Genomic DNA, 24,278 nt, shown 5'->3' with positions numbered 1-24,278 from the left:
TCCACGGCTTGCAGTCCTTCAGGAGCACACTGCTCCAGCGTGGGTCTCCCACGGGGTCACAAGTCCTGCCAGAAAACCTGCTCCGTGGGCTCCTTTCTCCGCAGGTCCTGCCAGGAGCCTGCTCCAGCGTGGGCTTCCCACGGGGTCACAGCCTCCTTCGGGCACTCACCTGCTCCGGCGTGGGGTCCTCCACAGGCTCCGGGTGGAGATCGGCTCCACCGTGGACCTCCGTGGGCTGCAGGGGGACAGGACAGCCTGCCTCACCATGGTCTTCCTCACAGGCTGCAGGGGAATCTCTGCTCCGGCGCCTGGAGCATCTCCTCCCCTCCTCCTTCTTCACTGACCTGGGGGTCTGCAGGGTTGTTTCTCTCACATGTTCTCACTCTTCTCTCCGGCTGCCATTTCTGTGCCTGCTGCAACTTTTTTACCTTCTTAAAAATGTCATGCCAGAGGCGTTACCGCTGATGGGCTCGGCCTTGGCTGGTGGTGGGTCCCTCTTAGAGCCGGCTGGTGTTGGCTCTGTCGGACACGGGGGAAGCTTCCCACAGAAGCCACCCCTGTAACTCCCATCCGCTACCAAAACCTTGGCACTCAAACCCAATAAACTATCTTAGATTATAAATCTATCTACTAAGTATGTATGTTTGTAGAATCTAATACTATCAGATATATACCTTCTTATAAGTATATATCTATCTACTATCTATCTGAGTATATAACTTGTACTTTTTTTAGATATGTACTTATGTAAATCTAAGAGTATACCTTAGATATCTAAGTACATCTCTCTATATAAGTGATAGATTTATACTCTTATATAATCTAAGGTAACTTAATATCATAAAGAGTATATAGAACTTTTAATAGATATCTAAGTTAGTAGTATATAAAACTTTTAATAGATATCTAAGTTAGTAGTATGTAAAAGATATACTCATCTAAAACTTTTATAATTAAAATAGACTATCTAGAGTCACTTTTATAATCTATCATTCTTATCTAAGTATTAGATAATAACTTTACAAGAGTATAATTTAAATTCTGATAGGTATATACTAACTTACTTTATACTAAGTATATACTACTTAGATTATCTAATTAGGTTGATATACTATCAGATATAATCCAAATTACATTATCTATCTCATAGATTATCTACTACTTTGTATATAAGATCTACTAAGTTACACTAAGTTTTATATATACACTTAATGTACATTAATAGTAGTATACAACTTTAACAGGTATATAACTATTAAGAAATTATATTTGTTTAATAATGTACTTATATACTGTACTTATATACTACCAACTTACGATGATTTAGTAGTATATACTAACAACTTAAGTGTTAGTATAACTTAGGTACATACTAAAATAAAGATTTAGTACCTATATATACTAAGATTTAAGTATATATACATTACTTATTAAACTTATAAGGTAGTATATACTAAAAGTACATTTTATAACATAGAAAGAACATTACTTAATAGATTAAAATTCTATCTTAGGTATATACTAGTTATGATATATACTAACTTTTAGTGTATACTAAAAGGTCTTATGTTATATCTTCATATAATGATATACTAACATACACCTAGTTACATAGTAGCATAAAAGTATATATACACTACTTATCATATCTAAGTATAACTTAGTAGGCATATACCTATCCAAGTTATAACTATAACATATGTTACACTATATAACATATAACAGAAGAACTTACATATGTTATAAGTTCTTAGTATATTTTCATAAGAATGTTACTTAGTATAGTATACTAAGTACTTAGTATATATATAGGTATGTACTAAGAACATAAGTGTATACTTAGACATATATACTTAGTGTGTACTTAAGATATATGTGTATACTAAGTATATAAGATATAACATATATCATAAGTAATAGATATATCAAGTATAAAGTTATACTTAGATATGATCTAAAAGTGTATACTAAGATATGATACATGCTGTTATAAGTTATAAAGTTATAAGATTATATTCAGTGTACTTAGGTAGACAGTATATAGATAGATATGAAACAACTTATTTACCTATATAAAGTGTATACTATCATTAGTATATACCTAGCTCTAGTATATACTATCATAAGATAATTTTAGTATATACTGAAGTATATACTATCATATCTAAGTTATCTTATCATGATTAGTATATACTCATCTAAGGACTAAAGTGTATACTAAGATTTTATATCATTACTATCTATAATAACTTAGATATAAGAACATTACATAGTTTATACCTATGTTATAGATAGTATACACTTAGATGTATGTTAGTATGATCATATAGTATAAGTTGTGTATATAAGTCCTTAGATAGGTATACCTATCATATCCATCTAAAATAGTATAGTATATAACTTTGGTATATACTGATCTAAGTGTATACTTACATTATGTATATATCTATCTATGTACTTATTTTAAGATATGTACTTATAATATCTTATGACTTATCTATCTTAATATCTAACAGATATCTAAGTATAACAATAAATCTTACGATAAACGATGTTTAGATTTAGATAATATAAGTACATAAGAAAAATTATACCTTATCTAACTATGATGATATCTATCATAGATACCTTATAAAGATATAAGATGACAGATATAGTAAGTATACACTTAGATGAGTATAAGAGTAAAATTAGGTAGAAAGATATATCTAAGTTATCTAATGAGTGTATACTTGTAGATAAAGTAGATCTCTATCTTTTATGTTATATACGTATAAGATAGATATCTTATATCTTAAGGTTATGTACTTATATTTGTCTTAGATATATTTATTATGTATCTAAGATGATAAGATACCTATCTTATAAGTGCGTATTTTAATATATCTTACCATTTATGTATACTCAATAAGATATAAAAGTGTATACCTAAGTAGGAGGTATAATTATAAGGTACTTTATGTATCTTAGCTATATTACATAGATAGGTACAAGTATATTGTACTCATAAGATAATATCTTATTATAAAGATATAAGATATATATAAGATACAAGATATATGATAAGGTATACACATAAGTGTATACCTTATCATACAAGATGTATATAAAGATTTATATCATCTTATATGATATCTTACTTGTAATAGATATCTATCGTAAGATAGTTGTAACTATCTTAAGTATACAAGTGTATACTTAGTAATAAAATATTAAATAATAAAAATAAAATAAGATATTATATAAATTTCATCTTTTTATTATAATAAACGATAATATCTTGTACCTATATATACTTATCTACTTATAAGCAGATATTACATTATTATTATGATACCTTATTTGTGTTAGGATATAAGGTGCTATATGATATATCCTGTTACATATTATTATACACTGTGTATAATCTTATAATAGTATATATACCCTAGGATATATATACTAAGATGATATCTTTACTTATAACATTAAGATTTCTTAATGTTAAAAGATATGATGTATATTAGTTATAAATCGTATCTTATATAAAGATTACTATGATATCTGATACTTAGTATGAAATAAGATACATAGATATATCATATTAATGTTATACTTTTATTGTTTACATACTTATACTCTATTATAACAACAAAGATAAGATATAATACTTTATGCTATGTAAGAAAAGATATATAACTAATAATAAGATATATCTTATGATATATACCTCATAAAATATTATGGTGACTAATATACTTATACAATATACTTATTAGTTATAAGATTATATATAGTTAATAAAATATAAGATTATAAGATACCATAAGTGTCTATATATAAAGATTATAGATACAGTTGAAACTCACATAATAAGATATTAAGATAGTACATAAATATCTTTTTTATCATATTATATAAAAGATATAAGATAATAACTTATGATATATTGAGTTAAGATGTATACCTATATAAATATCTTTATATGATATAAAAGATAATATAACCTAAGAAGATATTAAGACAGTACAAAAGATGTATATCATAATAATATTAAGATATCACATCATAAGATATCTTATTATAAGTTACACTTTAACAAGTATAATATATCTATATACTTAATACCTTATACTTAATATATAGTCTTATACTTTAATTATAGATATATACTAAGATATACACTTAACTATAATGCTTCTTTAAATACTTTAGTTGAAACTTAAGTTTAAAAAGCAGTTATAGATATATAATATATACTTTATTGTAAAATTATAAAACTTATTATCAAATATACTTAAGTGCAGTACTGTACTTTATACTTAAAGTACTCATAAAGTATGCAAAGTTATATAAATTTATAAACATTAAAGTGTATAAGTATACTTATCTTACAAGTAATTTAAGGTTAAGTATATACTTACTTTGTATAAAGTAAGTATAACTTAATATATTAAGTATTATATACTAACTTTAAGTGTATAATTATACACTTATACATTTTACTGTAAAGTGTATGAACTTGTATATACAAGTAATCTTTACTTATAATACTTTACACTTATACTTACTTACAAGTACTTTACACTTTAAAAATATTAATACTTTGTATATACATGAAATATATTTTTACTAAAATACCTATATATTATTTATACAAGCACCGCATACTTTTAAAACTTAGATCTAAGTTTTAAGTATTATATACTAACTTAAAGTTCTTTATACACAAAACATATACAAACAGTGTACTCTAGTATATGTACAGTATTACACTTTTTAGTGTATATAATTTATCTACACTAAAAAGTTTACTACAAAACTTTCTTTAATTTGAGGTGTTAAATTTATACATAAACAGTATTAGTTAAGTGTATAGTGTAAATTTATGCTTTAAACTAAGAAGTAAGTTAAAGTGTAAATAAGAAGTCAGTTCCTTTATTATTAAAAAGTACTTTACAAGTGAAAGTTAAACACTTGTTAGTTTCACAAAAAAAAAAATTTCCACTCCCTGAAGAAAGTTGAAGGTAAATTGGTACTAAGTGAAGCCTCAAAGATCTGAAGCTTCAAACCTACAGCTCTGTACTCCTAAGGACCTTCTTAAAGAAGTTGTCAGAAGAATAGTAACAAGACTCAAATTGGTTGCTGCCTCCTTCTCCTTAAGAAAACAACCCTATGCCTTTTTAATGAAAAAAGTGTACCTTAAGGAGGAAGGAGGAAACCTGAAACACTTTCAGTAGTGAAAGGTTCAAAACTAGTAAAAGGTTCTCTACCATTTTCAAGACCTTTTTTCCTTTCCAGTTTTTTTTCTTCAAAAAGCGGCAGCTGTTTCTGGGGGTTTTTTGAAGTTCCTTTACAACACAGTTTAAAACTTTGTGTTAAAGAACTGAGCCTACAGAGAAAGTTCAAGGTGCCTTAAGAACTTACTACTTAGACTACAGTAGTCTAAGGTCTTTGTTAGAATTTAGAACAGGAAAGTTTTCAACAAGTTAATAATGGATTTTAGGCCCCTTGTTAGGAAACTTCTTACCTCAAGTACATTTTTTGTCTCAAACAGTTCTTGAAAAGTTCTTGTCATTATTCTTCTAAAAGGTTTTGAACTTTTTTCTTCTACCTCATCTTTAAGTTTTTTGAAGCAGTTTTCCCGCAAAAAGTTCTTCTTAACTGCAAGTAAGTTCTACCAAAAAGTTCCTCTGAAAAAAGATTAGTTTTTAAATTTTTTTTTTAAAAAAACTAATCTTTTTTCAGAAGAGCTTTTTGGTAGAACTTACTTGCAGTTACCCACGACACTTTTTCTTTTTGACAGACTTCTTAGGAGAGGGTAAGAAGTACTTTTTACTTTTCTAACTGTAAGTTTTCTTTATGGTAAAAGTTCCTTTAATTACCTTGAACTTCATCAGACAGTTTTCTTCTTTTTAAGATAAACCTTTTCTCCTAAAGCTTTGTCAGACTTTAAGTAAGAAGAAAAGTTACACAAAATACTTAGACTCGAAAATGCCAAAAGGTTTAGTCTCTCTCTTAGCAAAACAGACACTTGAAAATATCGCAAAGTTTTTAAACCACTACACGAACTTGCGTGACTTGAAACCTACCTTGAAAATTTACCTCGGCAAAATTTAATTCTCCTCTAAAACCCACTCCTGAAGAGGTGTGTTGTTCTTCTTTTCTACTAAAAAACAAGCAGCAGAACAAACAAAAAATTTACGTTTGAATTTTTTCTTTTCTACTAGAAAACAAGAAAGATCTTGTAAGTAGTCAGGAAACTTTTTTTTTTAGTTTTTCTGCTTTCCTAAAATGTTACTGGGTTTATAAAAATTGGAAAGCTCCAGTAGTTGAAAAAAAAAAAACCCACTTTTTTCTGGATTCTTTAACCCATCGCAGAGGTTCATGAACCTCTAACAACTAACTTCTTCAATCAGGACTGAGGAAATTGTTTAAAAAAAAATAAATTAAAACCAAACAAAGAAACCACACCTTGTTTTTGTTTTCTAAACCGTTTCTTTTACCATACCCAGTTCAAGGATTTAGGGTTTTTTCCTTCTAACACTGTACTGTTTTTAAAATCTTCCCAAGTTCATTGGCAGAGATCCTGTTTTTCTTAGGATAGTTTCTTCTCTGGGAGTTTGGAAGAACTGCTTAAACCTCCACAAAGACCTTTGGCCTTGTTCATTAGAAAACTGTGATGTATATATCTTAGGTTAAACCTGAAAATTTTCTGTTGAACTTCAAAAACAAGAACTTTGTTTTTACCTGTAAAACTTAGATTTTACCTGTAGGTCAAAGAACTTCTTCTGTATAAAAAAAGTTTCAGTTTTTGCACCTCTTTAAGTTTCTGTGTGTCTTGTTACAACCAAGCTTAAAAGGTCTCCTTTGCGCTAAGACATGTAACTGAAACAGAAACAGAATGGGGAAAAAAAAGTAAGAATTTTTGGTTTCCTTGAAAAAAGAAAGACCATGAAAAGTTACAAACTTTAAGAGGTCCTGAACCTCTTCACTACAAATGTGACCAGTTCAGTAACTTCACCTTTGTACACTTTGTAACTTCCTCTAAGGTGCTTTTAAGACCTTAGGAGCACCCGAGTTCACATGTAGTTAGACCTAAACAAGGTCTATACAAGACGTAAGTGCATAAGTTTGGTTTTACGCTCCAGACCTCACACTGTTTGGGTTTTTTTGTTTAAACCAAAAACCCAAAGACCCTATAACTCCCAAACCTAAGCTTTTTACCTCATTTGACTCTCAAAATCTAAACCTAAAACCACTTAAGGAACATAAAGCACCAGCTGTGTGTAACAAACCTTTTAGAGTCTTGTTAAGAACAGGTCTGGAAAACTTCAGGGTTTTCTTAGTTACAAGGTAAGACCTTTATTATAAAGACCTTAAAAAAAACCACCTTTTTTTAATATACCTTTTTAAATAAAAAAAACCTTTATTGTATAGCGTGGCCTGTAATGAACTTAAACACCTTACTAAGAAGTTAGTTCCCTTAGAAAGCCTAGAAGAGAAGCTCTTTTACAAGTACTGCTTTTGATTATTAAAGCATAGGCTCTTGTGTTTGTGTTTAGGTTTTGTTGAACTTTCAATCAAAAAAACAACTAAAACCCAATGGTTTTCATGCTCTCAAACGGTCTTTTGAGCTTCCAAGACCTTGGTTTGACTGTAAACAAACTTTGGAAGGTCTCGAAGACCTTCAAAGGTTATGTTTTCAATTACCTTATTTTTTAAAAAGACCTTAAAGGTCTTAGTAAGTTCATTACAGTCTAACAAACAAAGTGTAAACCACTGCACTTCATACACCAACAAAGCCAAAAACACTTCAACTGCAGTGGTTTCTGTTTTAGTTGGTGTATAAAGACCTTTAGCTTCTGTAAAACCACATTTAGTTTTTCTCAGGGTCTTTTTAAGAAGTGTGTAGAGTTCTTTCTGAGTGTGGAAGACCTGTTAAAAAACCCTACTGGTTTTACACTTTAGTTGAAGACCCGCACAAACAGGTCTTTACCCTTTTAACAGTAGTTTAACAACTGTACGCTAGGACCTAAAAAAGCTTTTTAAAGTGCAGTGCGTGGTTTCAGGTTTCTTTTTTACTCTCTAAGGTCTTTAGGCACCAATGTAAACTTACTCGCGTAAGGTCTTCCACGTGTTAAGGTCTTGTTAATTGCAATATTACAGGTAGTAACATGCTGCTGTATATTACTCAAGTGGTGCAGGTGTTTTTTTTTAACCTTACCAATTACCAGGTCAGGGTGTAAGCTTACTTCAGAGTACACTCAAACCGATGGTACCCCTTTTATACCTTCACTGTTTGTATAACCAAAGGTATCTTAGTGCAAGTTCCAGTTCTGTAGAGCTTGCTAGTTTTTGTGTAACAATATACAAAAAAGAACTAAAGACCTCTTGACCATAACAAACTCCACAAAAGGTGCTTGGGATACCGCTGTAAAAAAAATGAGAGCCTTCCACACAAAAAAGGTCTTTGAGCTTTCACATGCCTTTTTTTTTGTAGTGTAGTGTAGTGTTAGGAAAAAAGCATTACAAAAACCGCCTCTCATACTTTGAAGGAATACCAAACTCAAAATGCTAAAAACCCAAACTGAGGTTTTGTAACTTCTTTCTTCGTTAAAGTAAAAAACTCATAAAAGTGACACTGGGAACTCTAACAGAACTGCAAAGGTACAAAAGGGCTGATATAGTTGTTCTTAGGCATAAAAAATGCCTTCAAAGAACTCCCCCAAAACTACACAGAGTTTAAGTAAGTGAGCATAACATCTTGTCACCTTTGAGTGTACCTAGTGCATCTAACTCAAAGTTGTAAGAACACCGAGTTCTGTACTGTAGTATAGGACTCTTCCAAAAAAACTCAAACTGTAACAGTCTTAGCAGTTTTTAAGATCTGTGAGTATTAAGAACTCACCTGAAGAAACTCTTTTTTTTGTGTAACTAAACTCACCTAGCTTAACATAGAGTTCTTAAGTAATACTAATACAAAAAAAAAATTAATAATTACAAATTTTGTATTTTATCATCGACTACAAATGTAAAAATAGTACTGTAAATATCACCACCTCACCTACACTAAACCTTAGAGAGTTTCTAAAAACTTGGTTAAGACTGTGGAACTCTCGGGATTTTTTTGAACTTTAAAAATGAAGAGAGTTATAATTTTAGCAAGCGAAAAACTCTCTGAATTCTGTATTTCTTACCCAGCAAAGAACTACCTACCCCAAGAAAGTTTTGAGAGGTCAAACAAACTATAGTGTGGGAGCAAATGAGTTGTTAGTTAGTAAACACTCTTGTTCAAAACCTCTTCATCACTGACTATCAAACTCCTAGTAAACTCTTGATTCTTTCCTCTCTCTGTAGTGGTATGGCAAGATTTTTTAAAAGGAGTTTAAGATTCTAGGAAATCACTGTGAGTTCCTATAGTTGTAGGCATAGAAACTGTCAAAAACCTCCTCCAATAGGAGAGAGAGTTTTAATCATACAGGGGTTTCTTGCATTTATGACAACTCTGAATCTGGAGAAGTTGTTTAAAAATCCTCTAAACTCTTCAGCTCCAAGTTCCTTTTAATGAGCTTCAACCATTTGAGAGAGTTGGAAAGAGTCAAAGCTCTTTAAAACTCTAGGCATAGACAGAGTTACAGTAGAGGTTTTTGGTTGGAGTTGTTTTCTTCTTCTTTTTTTTTTTTAGTTTAGAGGAGTTGTTTAACCTTAGGAGTTGTATATAAAAAAAAGGAAGAAAAAAAACAACCAAAAAAACTCCACAAACAAAGTTTTTAGATAAAAGAATAAGGTGTTTGTTAATCACACAAGACAGACCTTTGAAAATAACTCTAGACTCTAGTTAAATTTTTTTCGAGTCACATAACCACAGAGTTTTTACACGCAGAGATTTTTATACAAGATTACTGTGTTTGTAGAGTTTTTAGTTGTTTAAAAAATAAAACTCTACAAAGCTATAAAACTCTCCTTAAAACTAAATGGTTGACCTGCAGCTTTATATACTCTCCTAACAATTGACCAAAGTTGACCGGAGGTTCACAGAGAGCCTAAACTCCTGTAGAGTTTCCAGTTGAACTCTAGAATCTAAACTCTCGCCAAATCTAAACTCTCTCCCACAAAACCTTTCCAGACTCTTTAACCTCATCAAGGTGTTGCGGTTTAAGCCCAGCCAGTAACAAAGCACCACAAAGCCGCTCGCTCGCTCCTCCACCCCCCCAACCCCGGCCCCAGTGGGATGAGGAGGAGAAAATATAAAGAAAAGCTCGTGGGTCGAGACGAGGCCAGGGAGGGATCACTCACCGCTTGTGGTCATGGGCAAAAGACAGGCTCAACTTGGGGAAGAAACAAAGTCCATTTGTTTTACTCCCAATCCAATGAAACCAAGGATAACGAGAAGTAAAACCAAACCTCAGAACACCTTCCCCCCAGCCCTCCCTCCTTCCCGGCACAACTCCACTCCCGGTTGTCTCTAGCAGTGCAGGGGGCTGGGGAATAGGGGTTGGGGTCCGTTCCTCACACCTTGTCTCTGCCGCTCCTTCCTCCTCAGGGGGAGGACTCCTCACTCGTCCCCTGCTCCACCGTGGGGTCCCTCCCACAGGAGACAGTCCTTCTCCAGCATGAGTCCTTTCCGCAGGCTGCGGTTCCTCACGAACTTCCCTGGTGTGGGTCCTTCCCGTGGGCTGCAGTCCTTCAGGCACAGCCTGCTCCAGAGCGGGCTTTCCCATGGAGTCCCGGCCATCTTGGGGGGCATCCCCCTCCTCCGGCGTGGGCTCCTCTCTCCCCGGGCTGCAGGTGGGCATCTGCTCCCCCACTCCCCTCCATGGGCTGGGGGGGACAGCCTGCCGTCTCACCACGGGCTGCGAGGGCATCCCCCCCCCCCCCCTTTCGTCACTGACCTCAGTATCTGCAGAGGGCTTCCTCTCACATTCCAATCTCCTCCCCCGCTGCAGGTTTCCCTTCTTAAACCTGTTCTCCCAGAGGCGCTACCGCCGTCGCTGATGGGCTCGGCCTGGGCCAGCGGCAGGTCCGACTCGGAGCCGGGGAAGCTTCCAGCAGCTTCTCACAGGAGCCACCCCTGCGGCCCCCTCCTCCGCTACCAAAACCCCCGCCATGCAAACCCAGTACACAAGGTTATAAAAGCAGCAATTACTGTAATCTAATTTAAAGAGCTAGAGTAATCTAAACTTGAAGTTTTTAAACAGCTCTAGGGTTTTTTTTTTAACCTTTGGAGGTTTTTAAAAAGAGTATACGAGTTTTTTAAAACTAAATTTAGAAACCTACTCTTTAAAGAGACACAGAGAGAGTTGGTAGAGTGTTAAAAATTTCTCATTTCTAAAAAAATTTAAATGAAAGAAAGTTTTCTTTCCAATCCTTTAGGTTACTTAGGGTTGTAAACTAGGTTAAGAAAGGTGTAACATTTTTGTAAAGGTTAAAAACCTGTTACAACTTTTGCTTCATAAAATTATTTTTTGTCAAGTAGGTGTATAACACACTATGAGGTTTTGTGTCAACATGTTTACCAAGTGCTAGTTTTTAAGTTTTAAACCTTTCTTTAAAAAGAAGGGAAAATGTTTAGAAGTCTCAACTGAAAAAAGGGAAACTCCTCAAGTTTATTCACCTTTTTTAGGTAAAAGAGTTGTTAGATGAAACAAAATTGCAGGCTATAAACTGTACAAATCCTTTTGGAAACTCAGACACTTAAAAAACACTTCTTTAACTTTTTCTAAGTAACACTGAAGTTTTTTAACCTTCAAAACATGTTTATAAACTACTTTCAACTATTCTAGGACCTTTGAAGTTACACTATGTTAACATAAACCCTGGCTTTGTAAATTCAACCAAAGCTATGTCTTGCTGAAGTCTACAACGACGACAATCTGCAGTTCAGTTTTAACCCTCTTACCCTTAAACTAAAGTTACCTTTGTACATAGTTACAAAGTGGGTACATTAAAACAGATTAGATGTAAATCTTCAGCAGTGAAAAAAATTCTTTACATCTACTCTAGATTAGATGACAAGCCTCTACTGTTTGCTGGCTAAACCTGAAGTCTTCATAGGAATTACTTAGATACCTATAAAATCTCACTCTTCTGGATAACTGAAGGTTAGATGTAGAACTGTGCAATCCCACACTTTTTACATAGATAGTGAAACCTAGTTTTAGATAGATAGATAGATAGATGCTGAAGTGACTTGACATAGGTCAAGTTGAACTACTGGAGATTATTCTTAGAAACTGATTACCAAACCTTTTCAGTTAAAAAAAACCCCAAAACCCAGCCAGATTTAGTTAAAACCTAAATGAGTGTAAGTTTAGTTTCTTAAGTCTAAACTAGATAAAAAACCCTTTCTGAGAAGTTTTCCATTTAATCTAAACGTTGGAGGTTTAAGGGTTTTGGTTACCTATAACAGTTATGTCAGTTAATGAATAAGTTTGATTACAGTTTTTTGTTTTTTTAAAGGTTGGTTTATGTTGGTTTCTAACTACGATTTAAAAAAAACCTTCAGTAGGTAAAACCTTTAGGTTCACTGTTAAAACAATTCTATTTTAATAGCTTTAAAAACCCACCAAATTATAAATGTATAACGTTAAAATAAATTTAGGTTGGTGTGACCCACAATCTAAAAAACTTCCTTAAACAACATTCTGGTATGTAAAAGAAACAAACACGTTTGGAAACCACTTGATGCTGTTGTTTAACAATTTTAAAAACAAAACAATAGTTACACCTGCTCTTGGTTTTAGTCTGTTCAAAGATCTGGTGCTACTAAGACCCAAAACTTAAAACAGTGATCCTGGAATCCAGTTGAACTAATAAGTAAACGACGCCCAAACCCGATGAGTTTATTCTTACCTGGTTGTACTTAAACTAACACAACAACGCTTTGCACATTTTTAAAACCTGACAAAAACCTGCTTATTAATGCCTAACTAGTCTGACAGGCAATCATGACAAACAGGATAACAATAAGAAAGATTGCAACTTGTAGGAACCCTTTGGGAGAGAAAGAAAAAAATTACAAGCTCAGTGACTAAAAAGGAGGGCTCTTACGCCCTGAAGTTTTGGCCACTGCTTAACCTTGCGCAACTCCAGTTGCGTCTCAAGCCGTACTTATTCACCTACACCATCCTAACAAACAAGGTCCAAGAGAAAAATGTTACAGCCCGACCTTTTTAGGCGTCGTCGACCACCTTCAAACCCAGACCTTCGCACCACGTTCGCACCTAACTAAGAGTTTCCTTCTGCCCACACCCAGGATGGTGGTAGGGTTCACCGTAAATTGTGCCCTAGCTACGCCCAAACACCTACAGCCTCCCAACGGGGACTTTGAGGGGAGCGTCTTCCCAACCAAAAGAACTTGGCACTGTCGTCAGTCAAGCGAAGGACGCCAGCTGACACTACGTGCTCCCGCTTTCACCTTGCGGCCCTATGCCCGACTGTGGGAAGCTTGTAGGTCTACGGCACCTCTCCACAGCACTCCTGACAGTGCGGGGTTGACCCTAAGGACCCAAAAGACCTGTCATGGCTTACGTGCCCTGCCAGCCCTTAGGTGCTCCCCCATCATCTACATGGAAGCCCCAACGCCTCTACCCAACATGTTTTACAGGGGGTCGCCTTCTGTCGGGAGGCTTCTCCTTGCTCTGACAGGATCAGTTCCACCTTCCGCACCGGCACCAGCCTCCGACCTCTCATGTCTTGGGGGGTGTTCACCGCCACCAAGGGTGGCATCGAGAGGCAGGTAACAGAGCTACGCGTTTCCTAATAAACCCAGGTTTCCGATGCCGTGTGTCGCCATTCCGCAGATTCCCCAACTGAACAGAAAACACGCAACAGAGCTCTAGCTACTGCAAGTTACAGGTTTCTTTACCAGTGTCCCTACAGACCACTCAGCCTACACCGCGACCCCAATGCCCACCCTCACTACACCACCCGATGCCCCCCACACCACCCCTGGCACCAGTACCCCCCAGTGCCCTCGTACTGGGAGCCCTGCAGCAGCCCCCAGCCACAGCATCGCCCAGAGCTTGTACCGGCACCCCCGCGCTTACGGGTAATTCCAGCACGTTACGGGCACACAGCAACAACAGCAACACCACGGTGCTTTGCGTTCCCCCCCCCAATGCGGTACAGCCCCAGCACGCCCCGCTTGCCCCTCTGGTTTGCCGGCCACTCATACAGCCAACGCGGGGACTCGGGTGCCCCAAAGTGGTCCGCTGTCCCCTGGTAACCCCCCCTGCAGGGACCCACTCGGGTGACACACCGACCTTATGGCCGCATGCTGCTGGCCACCCGCCGCTGCGGGGTCTCGTGCGAGCCGCCACGAGGCAGACACGGTGTGACAGGACACGCAGTCGCCACCGCACTGTGCCAGCACTGGCCGCGTCTCATGCAGGGACCATGACTTTCTGCCACCTCCTCGGGGAGGGGACGTTTTTTTTTGGGGGGGCAACACGCATCACGGGGGGTGGCAGCGCTGGCCATGGTCCCGCTCCATCCTGACCGTCGCCAGCAGCGCAGGACACGGCCCGCTGGGTACCACCCCCCAGCGCCGAGGCTTGCGGCACACCGCGGCGATGCCCGGGGCTCCCAACCCACCAAACCACCTTCCAGGAGGGGGACGCGGCGCGTGGCTGGACGTGCACACGCGATATGACGTCACATCGCAATATGACAGGCCGCGACACTGGCCCCCGCCTCCCGCACAGTCGGGGTCCTGCTCCCCAGCCCCGAAAGCCGCCCCCGCGGTACACACCACAGGGGAAGGGTGCCCCCCCCGACAGCTCCAGTTCACGTACACAGCCTGTTGCTTCCCATCCCACGCGAGCACCCCGACGGCCCGGCCCCGCTCCTTCTTCGCACGCAGGCACTGCACACACGGCGTCCCTCTCAACGCATCCTACAGACAAGCCTTTAATACCCCGTGGGGTGATGCGTACGGTCCCTTCGCCGACAGCACGTTTCCCAAAAAATTTCCCACCCCGCGCCCCTCTTTGCCTACTAAAGCTCTGGCCGGGCTGCCAAGGGCTGCAGCCCACAGCCCACAACCAGAGACACCCACAACCCAGCCACAGCCTGGGCACGCGGCTCGTGCCTGCGCTCCCGACGTCCACCGCCGGTCCGGCACAGGCGTCGGCGTCGTTCGCCAAGTCTGCCAACGGTGGCACTCGCCGGTCCGGTGGCGGCGCGACTCCTGAGCTGAGGACCATCTATTGCGTCCCACCGCTGAGCTCGAGGCGCTGCCGTCCATCTCTGCTCGTCCTCCTCTCGTTGTGAACCTCCCCGCTGGGCTCCGGCAGCCACGATGAGATGACAGCGTGGCACCGCCCCGGTGGGCGGCTCTGCTCGGGGGGGGCTCAGGGCACGGCACCCACCCGCACCCCCCGGGCAGCCCCTTGACACCCACTCGCTTCAACACCACCACCTCTTTCCCCAGCAAACCCCACAGCTCCCTGCCATGGCAGCCCCGGCTCCTCCTGGGGACCCCCGCAGCCAGGATACATGCACCACGCCGCCAGCGCCCCCCCCCTTCTTTCTCCTGCCCCCGTGGAACTAAACCCACAGTGAGACGCACGGCTTCTGGACCGCACTGCAGGTCCTGGAGCCGGCAATGCCATGCGGCTCCCAGGGGCTCCGGCTCCAACTGGGCTCCCTCGAGCTCCCCCAGGACCAGCCAGCCCCCCTTCAAGGCCCCCCCAGGACCAACCCAATTCCCTCAAGACCCCCATTAACAACCAGCTGTCCTCGAGTAGGCCACTACCAGCAAGGTCCCCCCCGAGACATCCCAGAGCCGGCCAAGTCCCCGAAAGCATCCTGGGACCTACCGAGTCCCCTAGAGCCCCCAAGGACCACCCAGCGAGCCCCTAGCCCCCAGCCCTTCTCTCCCCAAACCACCAGCCAAGCCTCAAGCCCCTCAGTGCCACGGGCACGCCTCGCCTCCCCGCTCCCCCCCCCCGCCAACTGGGGGCACCTCGCAGGATGGCTGCCCACCTCGGCCTTCCCAGGAGCCCGGCCAGCCCCGCTGCACGATGCGGGGGACCCTCCGGAGCGCACAGGCTGAACCCTGACATCACCAGACACGGCCCCGGCCATCCACCCACCCCCAGCTCCACCACGTGCCCCCTCCACCCCCAAAAAAACAGCAGGACACGTGAGGCCAGCTCAGCGCTTTTGCCTTTATCACACTCGAGGCTGGTTGCGCCGCGTGCCGCGTCCTCAGTTCGTGGCCATTTTCTGCCAACGACAAGACACGGGTGGGCTCACGGTGAGACCCTCGGCTGGGTGAGGACGGGGACAGCGCGGTCGGCCCCTCCGTGGGGGCAAAGGGAGGGGCACCCACCTCGTTGATCCAGTCGATGTAGGCAGACACCCGCGTGAAGACCGTCGGTTTCTTGGCCGTGTTGCAGCCCAGCCCGGAGCCGAAGCTGACGATGCCGTCCACCTCCCAGAGCCCGTTGCGCTGGCAGTTCAGAGGGCCGCCCGAATCCCCCTGCCCCGACGGACGGACAGACGGACGCTCAGTACCCACTCCCGGGCACCCACCGCCGCGGCTCCATCCCCTCTCCTCCCTCCCGTGTTCCCCACGGCGGGGACGCAGCCCGGCCCCGCTGCCAACCCCCACCCCCCACCTTTGGCCGGGGTCACCCAGCGCCCCACGACGCCGGCACTCACGTTGCAGCCGGCGACGACGCCGTCACCGCCGGCGCACACCATGGTGGTCCGGACGGTGCTGCCCCACCAGTCCCTCTGGGAGCAGATGGCGTAGTCCACCACGGGCAGCAGCGCCTGCTGCAGCACGTCGGCCACGGGCCCGTTCGCTGCAACGACAGCCGCACCTCGCACCCTGCGCCTGCGCCCCCCCCCACCCCGCGCTCCTCCCCGAGGACCCCCGCCCCGCTCACTCCAGAGGCGTCCCCAGCCGGTGATGTAGCAGGGGTAGTTGTTCTCCAGGATCAGGCCGGCGGGCGGCAGGCAGGCGGCCTGGATGGTGTCGCTCTCCGCCACCTCCTGCGCCAGCTTGACCAGGGCGATGTCATTGCTGCGGGGAGAGCCGAGCCGTGGGGACGGGGGACCCCGAGCCGTGGGGAGGGGGGAGGACCCCGGCCACGATGCCCGCCCCCCACCCACCCCCAACGCGTCCCGTCCCCTACACGATGAGGAAGGAGTTCCACTTCTCGTGCACGATGATCTTCTCCACGCCTACGGCCAGCGAGCCCGGCTCGTTCACCTCCGACAGGACCTGCTTGCCCAGCACCACGCGGTACGTCGAGCCAGAGCTGCCGGCGGGAAGAGAAGGGATGTCAGTCACCCCAAAAAGTCTTGCCACCCCCGGTGAGGACCACCGCCGCCCCCCCGCTTGGCACTCAACGCCCACCTGATGCAGTGGGCGGCCGTCAGCACCCAGTTGGGACCGATGAGGGTCCCGCCGCACGTGTGGGACCAACCTCCGGAGCGGCTGCGCTGCAGCGAGATCTGCGAGGGCAGGGGCGCAAGCGTCAGAGCGGGGATGTCCCCCTCCCCGCCTCCCTCCTCCCCGTCCCCCTTACCTGCCACGGCCAGCTGTGGGCCCGAGCGTCTTCGCCGCCTACCACCCGGGTGCCCAGCACCGGCGCGAAGGCCGGCTGACCGCATCCGTAGGCTGCGCGACACCCGGCGAAGGGACCTCAGCGACCGCCTGCACCCCTAGGCCCGGGGCCACGGCGGATGCCGGGGTCCCGTCCCCCCCCCATCCCCGCCCGCACTCACCGTAGCCCAGCAGCACGGCGAGACACACAGCCCCCAGCATGGTCGTGCGGTCCCAAGGTGCTGCGGTGGGGCCGCTCGCCCTTCTTATAGCGCCCGCCGCCACCGGGGACCTTGGCGTCGCCCCTCCTGCCGCCGACATGTGGCGACTGTCCCATGCCATGGGGGGGGGCCGGGGGCCATCTTATCGCCCTCGCCCATCCCACCTGGGAACGGCCACATCTGCCCAGGGTGCGTCGGCACGGCTGCACCACGCCGCGGCAGGGACGCCCGGCCCCAACTTGGGGACGGGCAAGGTCCCTCGTGGGGGTACGGCTAGTGGGCAGGACCCCCCAGCCGTGCCGCTCTCCGTGGGGTGCCGGCCAGCCCAACTGCACCCCAACCTCGAGCACCAGCTGCCCCAGGACGTGGCCCCCCCAGCCCGCTCCCCCACACGGCCAAGGTCCCCTTATCTCACCCTCCGTACGGCCAAGGTCGGCCAAAATCCCACAGGTGCCCACAGGGCTGCAGAGCGCGTCGGGGGGGGGGAAGAAGGCCAGCCCCCGGGTGCACAGATGCCAGCAGGGATGCTGGAGACCTTCGACGACACCACATCCACGCGCCTGGATCAGGCCCCCGCTGCTTCCCACGCTGATGCGCCAGCGCCACCGCGGCTCGTCCCCATTCCCTGCCCAGGGGGGCCGGCTCCAGCAGCGGTGACCCCATAGCCTGACCCCCTCCCTCCCCGGCAGGCTCCTTTCCCATACCCGAGCCCCCGCCGCAGACACGATCGCACCGTGGCGGCGCCTCAGCCCCCTGCACAGGCACCCAGCGCGCTTACGAAATATAATATTTATTTGGGATTAAAATAAAAACCCAATACGCCCCCCGCCCCACCCCGTACCACCGCGCAGGGGACACCGCGGGACAGACGCGCCGCTTTGCAGCCACCCGCAACCACGGGAACCGCTCGTGGCTACAACGCTCGCCCCTCCCGGGCTGAATACAGCACGAAAAAACCACGATAACAGCTTTGCGAGCCAGCAGCTGCCTTTCCACCCGTCTTTCCCCACATTTTAGAGAGAGCACGGGCAAGCGGGTGCGGTGCTGCTCAGCCCCTCGGGGGCTGCACACCAGCGGGGTGGGCACCCACCCCCCAGCGCCACGCACACAGCCCCTCCGCCGGCACCTGGCCCCCTCGCCACGCTCCCCCGCAGCACCCCCGGCTTTCGGCACAGGCGTCACGGCGTGCGTCGGCAGCGTCAACGGGCACGCGGCCGCCGCGACGGCCACCCGGGCAAGCCCCCGTCCTGCGACCCTCGCAGTACGTGCACGACACACGACAACCCCGGGACAGGCGCTGCCCGCCATGGCTCCCCTGGGAGTCGGCGGCAGCATCCCCTGGCACGGCTGCGGGTTGGGGACGGGGTGCCGCTGCCCGCGGCGTTGCCCTTGGGGGCAGGAGCGGTTCGGCAGGAGGGCACGCTGGGGACGCAGGGGGGCACGGACAACACCTACAGACACCACAGCAAAGGGGAGGGAGATGGGGGTCTGCCAGCAAGGCGGGCGCCGTGCCGAGCCCGGGCCAGCAGCCAGCCCGGCCTTCGGGGAGTCGTGGGCGGCACACGGCTTAGGCATCGCTCCCGGCAGCGTTTCCAACCCGGGTGCCGCAGACCGGTCCTGCCCGGCCCCGCGCCGGCATCCCGTCACTGCTTGAAGGTGGACTGCAGCTCCTTGAAGGCCGCCTTCCTCTGCTTCAGCTCCTCCGCCTGCTTCTTCTTCTCCTCCTGCTCCGCCTTGATCTCCTCCTCAAAGCGGCTGGCGTCGTGGATGGCTTGCACCTACGGACAGCGGCACGTCCCGTTGGGTCCCCTGAGCCCCCCACCAAGGCCTCCCGCCCCCAGCCCTCGCCAGCGGCCGAGCGCCGGCGCCGAACCACCCTCGCGCGTCGCCGTCCTGCGTTGGGACCTCTCGCGCCCTGGCGTCCGCCTCACCTTGGCCTCGAAGAAGCTCTTGGCACCCTTCACCCCCTCCGTGGAGACGTCGATCTCGGAGAGCCGGGCCAGGGCGTGCAGCCCGCTGTCCTCCTGCAGCTCGCCCGCCGCCGCCTTGCGGAAAATCAGCAGGAACTGCGAGGGGAGACGCTGGCGTCAGCTCCCCCCCAGACCTCAAAGCTGCCGCAACTCCCTCCCCACCTTCTTACCACCAGCCCAGCCCGGCGGCCCCCACGGCCCCCCACCTCCCGAAAGCTGAGCTTGCTGTCCAGGTCTTCGTCCACTTCCTTGATCATGTTCTTCAGGCCCAAGTGCGTCTGCGGCGCTCCCAGCTTCTCCATCATCAGCTTCAGCTCCATCAGGTCGATGAAGCCGTCCTTTCCAGCGTCGTACCTGTGGGATGGAGGCACGGTTCCGTCACATCGCCGCGGGGCGCGGAGCGGTCCCAGCCCCCCCGCAGTGGTCCCTCTGCGTGCGCCCAACACGCGGTGCCCGCGCCGGCGGGGGAGCGAGGCGGCAGGCAGGGGCAGGGAACAGCAAGGGCACGGGCACCGACGATCTCGGGCGCCTTGCCAGACCAGGGGAAGCTGCCGGTGAACCGCTAACAGCCCCCCGGAGCATCATCCGGGATCGCTTCTGCTTCCGTGCGGCACTTGGCAGGACAACCCCCCGGGATGCTGCCAAACCTGCTGCTGGCTCCCTGGGCCAGGAGCCGGAGCACACGCTCCTCTTGGCCGCTACAAGGGCTAACGGGCCACGGCGTGCAGCCACCGCCGCCTCCTCCTCCTCCTCACGACACCTCCAGGTGACCGCTCCTGCCTGCCCAGAGTCCCTCAGCATCCACGCTCCAGCCCTGGCCAGACACCTAGGCTCGGCCCAGAGATCCGGGCGCATCTCTCTTTACCGAGCCTGCTGACGGACCCTGGCAGGGACACCCCGCCTCGGACCCCTGCCCGCAACCACGCCACCATCCCAACCGCCCTGCCTGCACGGAGCCGGCAGCTCGCCCTGTCTGCTGCCTGCTGCACCGCGGGCTGTGCCGGTGGCACACCGTCCTCTGCCCAAAGCCTTTCGGCACGGTTCCACGGCGTGGGCAGCTGCTCTCCCCGCTGTGCCCCTGCGAGGCTCGCTGCTGTCACGTCGCCCCACCGCCCTCCCTGGGCACAACCTCAGGCACAAGACCAAGGCCCTGCGGCACGTCCCGGCGCAATGCAGAAGTAGGCAAGCAGCTACCCGGCTGCACACATTGAGACCAGGCGGGTTTGGGTTTGGTTTTTTTTGGGTTTTTTTTTGTGTGGCTCGTCTTTTCTGCGCCTGTAGGCACTGCAGCAGCCACGCAAAGCACCAGGCTCACCACGCTTGCCGCTCTGCTGCTGGTCCATGACTCATTTGTACCTTCTCCGCTGTGGTCTGCTCCGACCGTGTCGCAAGCAGCGCCTTCCTGCTCTCCCACGCTGTCGGGGGCCCCGAAACGGGGCTGGCCCCGCTCACCTCTGCCTGCTGCCGCCACCATCACCCCGGGAGCACAGACCCCACGCGCTTTCTGCTTCCGAGACCCCTCTCGGAGCATCACACCACGAAGTTTCTCTGCAAAGGGCGCGTTGGTTAGCATGGCCCTGCTACCTCGTCCCCTGCAAGCCATCCCCCACCTTCAGGGCACCTCCTCGCTCTCGCTCCCCTCCTCACTGATTTTCAGCAAAGCGAGCATCCCAGGGAAGCTCCCAAAGGGCAACATCTGCCCCATAAAGAGCAAAAACCCTTCCACGCCTTGCTTTACCCCATACAGCCGGGTCGTCCCATCGTGAGGACGGCAGCGGTGGCGAGGGCAGCGTGGCAGGGCTTCGTTCAACAGCGTCCTTCCCTCGGGGAGACCCCCCCCCCGAGCGCCGCCTCGCCGGAGAGCGCGCAGCCCCGCCGCTGCTCCTTTCGCTGCAGCGAGACGCTGCAGGTGTCAGAGCAAACACGTCTGCTTCGCACGCCCGGCTCCCTCGTCTGCGCAGCGCCGGCCAGACTCCCACCGCACGCCGCTTCGCCCCCTCCTCCCCGCACCGCCATCTGCGCCACGGCCCGAGCACCCGCGCCCATCACCGCCGGTGCCGGGAGCAGCCGCTCCGGATGCGGCTCTGCCCCCGGGGACCCCGAGCCTGGTCCGTGTCCCCCCCCCCCCCCCCCTCAAGTTCCCTTTTGCTGCAGTCCCAGGGACTGCTGGCAGCCATCGGCACGTCTCGCTCGCTGCCACGTCCAGGCGGCTGGGCGACAGCCCTCCGGGAAGAAGCGGGGAACGGGGGGGACTCCTCGCGCTCCCAGGGATACTGGGAGGGCACGTTAGCACCCTAAACAGCCCCCCCCCAACCAAACAACCCCCCAGCCTTGTGCTTGGGGGGCTCGCCGCCTCCATCCCCTCTGCTTTCTCCATCACTCGGCCAAGAGCAAAACCGGTCAGCACGCCAACGCAGATTTCCCCCCGGTGCCGGCCGGGACGAGGGGCAGCAGGACACCGCAGCCATGCCTGTGCCGTCTTCCCACCGCCGTGGGCTCTGTGGGGATGCTCCGGGGCGTCCCACTCGCCCCTGGCGTGACCGCCGTGGGAGCTACCCCGGTTTTTGTCTCCCCTTGGAAATTTCCAGGCCTCGGTGCTCGCTGCCAGCTTTCCCCCCCACCCCGGGGGCCGAGCTCAGAGTCACGCTCCGCCGCCCGTGGTGGCACGCAGCGTGGACAGGGATGCCGAGGACGTGCCGCCTGCCCACGCCGGCCTTGGCGCCGCAGCCCCGGCGGCCGCACCGCTGGCAGAGAAGTGGGGGTCCCTCGGTGCTGCCGCAGAGGGAATGTTGGGGGGGGGGGGGCCTTGCGATATCCTCCAGCCCCCCCTTTCCCTGGCTTTGGCACAAGGTGCCAGGGTCCCTCCTCCCAGGGTGGGGAAGCAGGGGGTCCCTTCTGCAAGATTTTTTTTGGGGGGGGGGTGTGCAGGATTCTTTCCCGCAAGGAGCTGGGGGGCAGGTGTCCCCCGTGTCCCTCCTGCAGGGTGCTGGGGGGGGGGGGGGGGGAAGTCCCCGGAGTCCCTTCTGCAAGGAGCTGGGGGGGTCCCAGGCATCCCTCCTGCAAGGAGCTGGGGGGGGGGGGTTCCTCCTGCAACGAGCTGAGAGGGGAGGGGGGGGGCCTCCCGCAAAGAGCCGGGGGGGCTTGGGGGTCCCTTCCTGCGAGGAATGGGGGGGTTCCCTCCGGCAAGCACGGGCAGGAGACGCTGGGGCATCTCTCCTGCCAGAAGCAGCCCCCCCCCCCCAGCAGGCGGGATGCCGGGGGAGCCAGTGATCCCACCCGGGGGCGAGGGGTTCCCCTCCCGTTCCCCCCCCCCCCCCCCCCAGCACTCACTGTCGGAAGAGCCGCTCCATGTCACGCAGCTGCCGCCGGGAAAACTCGCGAAACTCCCCGGCGGGGCTGAAAACGCGACGACCTCCCCCCCCCCCACCGGGGGAACCTTCTCCTCCTCCTCCCCCTAACCGCCCCACCGGGCTACCCGGTCCCGGTCCCGGCTCCGGTCCCCGGCCCCGCCGCCCCACCAGCTCCTCCGCCGCCATGGTGCCCGGATGGCCGCCCCGCCCCGTCCCCCCCCCCCGCTCCCCCTCTCCGGTTGCCGCCTCCCCCCCCCCCCCCCCCGCCTCCCCGGTCTTTCCCCCCGCCCCCCCCCTATCCCGGAGACCACCCGGCTGGGGGGGGGGGGCTCTCAGCGGCGGTCCCATGCACCGGCGTGGAGGGAGGGGAAGGGGCTTTTGCAGCCCCCCCCCCCGGCTACACCTGCGCTCCTTTTCCAGCTCCATCCCGGAGCGCCCGGGTGGGATCGAGAGGATCGTAGCCCAGCCCGAACCCCACCGGATTAACACCCCCCCCCCCCCCAGATGATGGCCAGCCTCGCAGGACAGCGTTCAACCCACGCAGGCACACGAGGTCACGCCTTGCCCCCAAATAAGCCCAGGCCAGCCCTGGAAGAAGCCCACCGCACCCCCAGGGGGGAAAAAAAACCAGGCCCCCCCCCATCCATAACCGGAGCCCTGCGGCACTGCCTGCGCCAGAACTGAGGCATCGGGCCATCGCCTGGGTGCCTGGCAGCGTCCGGGCTGCTTTCAGACCTTTTGATCCTACTAAAAAAAAAAAAAAAGAAAAAAGAAAAAAATTGAAAACATTTGGGGAAAAATTGGAAAAAATGTAAAAAATTGAAAAAAATTCGAAAAATCAAAAAAAATGAAAAAATTGAAAAAATTAAAAAAATGGAAAAAAAAGGAAAAAAAATTGGAAAAAAAAATTTAAGTAACCCAACCCACCAACAAAAAAACCCACGGGGTTGCGCTCGCAGCCAAATTAGCCTCGGCGGAAAAGATCTGCCAAGGACTCGGCCCAGGCTGCTCCGAGCAATGCAAAGGCAGAACCGGCTGCAGGGGCGGCGCGTGCCGGAGCTCCCCGTTCCCTGCAGAGACCCCCCCCTCCCCAAAACACCGCTGGCCCCCCAGAAACCAGGGTCTGCCCTCACCCTCGCTACCAGCCATAGTGGCAGCAGGACCACGTTCGATGGCAATAGCGGGCACGCAGGCG

The 24,278-nt window shown here is 49.0% G+C and overlaps 2 protein-coding genes across 2 annotated transcripts; both read right to left on the bottom strand.

The window, feature by feature from the left end:
• Positions 1-16,194: 16,194 nt before the first annotated feature.
• CTRC (chymotrypsin C) lies at positions 16,195-17,943 on the bottom strand. The gene is given in 9 exon segments (XM_075029232.1): positions 16,195-16,212; positions 16,319-16,468; positions 16,651-16,796; positions 16,881-17,017; positions 17,130-17,255; positions 17,354-17,451; positions 17,526-17,617; positions 17,725-17,890; positions 17,893-17,943. Coding segments are annotated over 9 exon segments (984 nt in total).
• A 600-nt stretch (positions 17,944-18,543) lies between these two features.
• On the bottom strand, positions 18,544-23,270 carry EFHD2 (EF-hand domain family member D2). The gene is made up of 4 exons (XM_075029231.1): positions 23,064-23,270; positions 19,940-20,087; positions 19,695-19,829; positions 18,544-19,541 (listed from the first exon to the last, which is right to left on the bottom strand). The coding sequence occupies exons 1-4, from the start codon at positions 23,267-23,269 to the stop codon at positions 19,407-19,409; spliced, it is 624 nt and encodes a 207-aa protein (XP_074885332.1). The 5' UTR covers position 23,270; the 3' UTR covers positions 18,544-19,406.
• Positions 23,271-24,278: the final 1,008 nt, after the last annotated feature.

This window comes from Buteo buteo, chromosome 5 (genome assembly GCF_964188355.1).
Source record: "Buteo buteo chromosome 5, bButBut1.hap1.1, whole genome shotgun sequence".
Taxonomy (NCBI): Eukaryota; Metazoa; Chordata; class Aves; order Accipitriformes; family Accipitridae; genus Buteo; species Buteo buteo.
The sequence above is the reverse complement of the archived record's forward strand: the minus strand, read 5'-3'. Positions and strand labels throughout refer to the sequence as shown.

Coding starts and splice junctions, on each gene's coding strand:
- EFHD2 (XM_075029231.1), bottom strand. CDS start 23,269: ATGGCGGCGGAGGAGCTGGTGGGGCGGCGGGGCCGGGGACCGGAGCCG. Junction 20,088..23,063: donor ATGGAGCGGCTCTTCCGACA/GTGAGTGCTGGG, acceptor TCCATCCCACAG/GTACGACGCTGGAAAGGACG. Junction 19,542..19,694: donor AGAGCTTCTTCGAGGCCAAG/GTGAGGCGGACG, acceptor CGCTGTCCGTAG/GTGCAAGCCATCCACGACGC.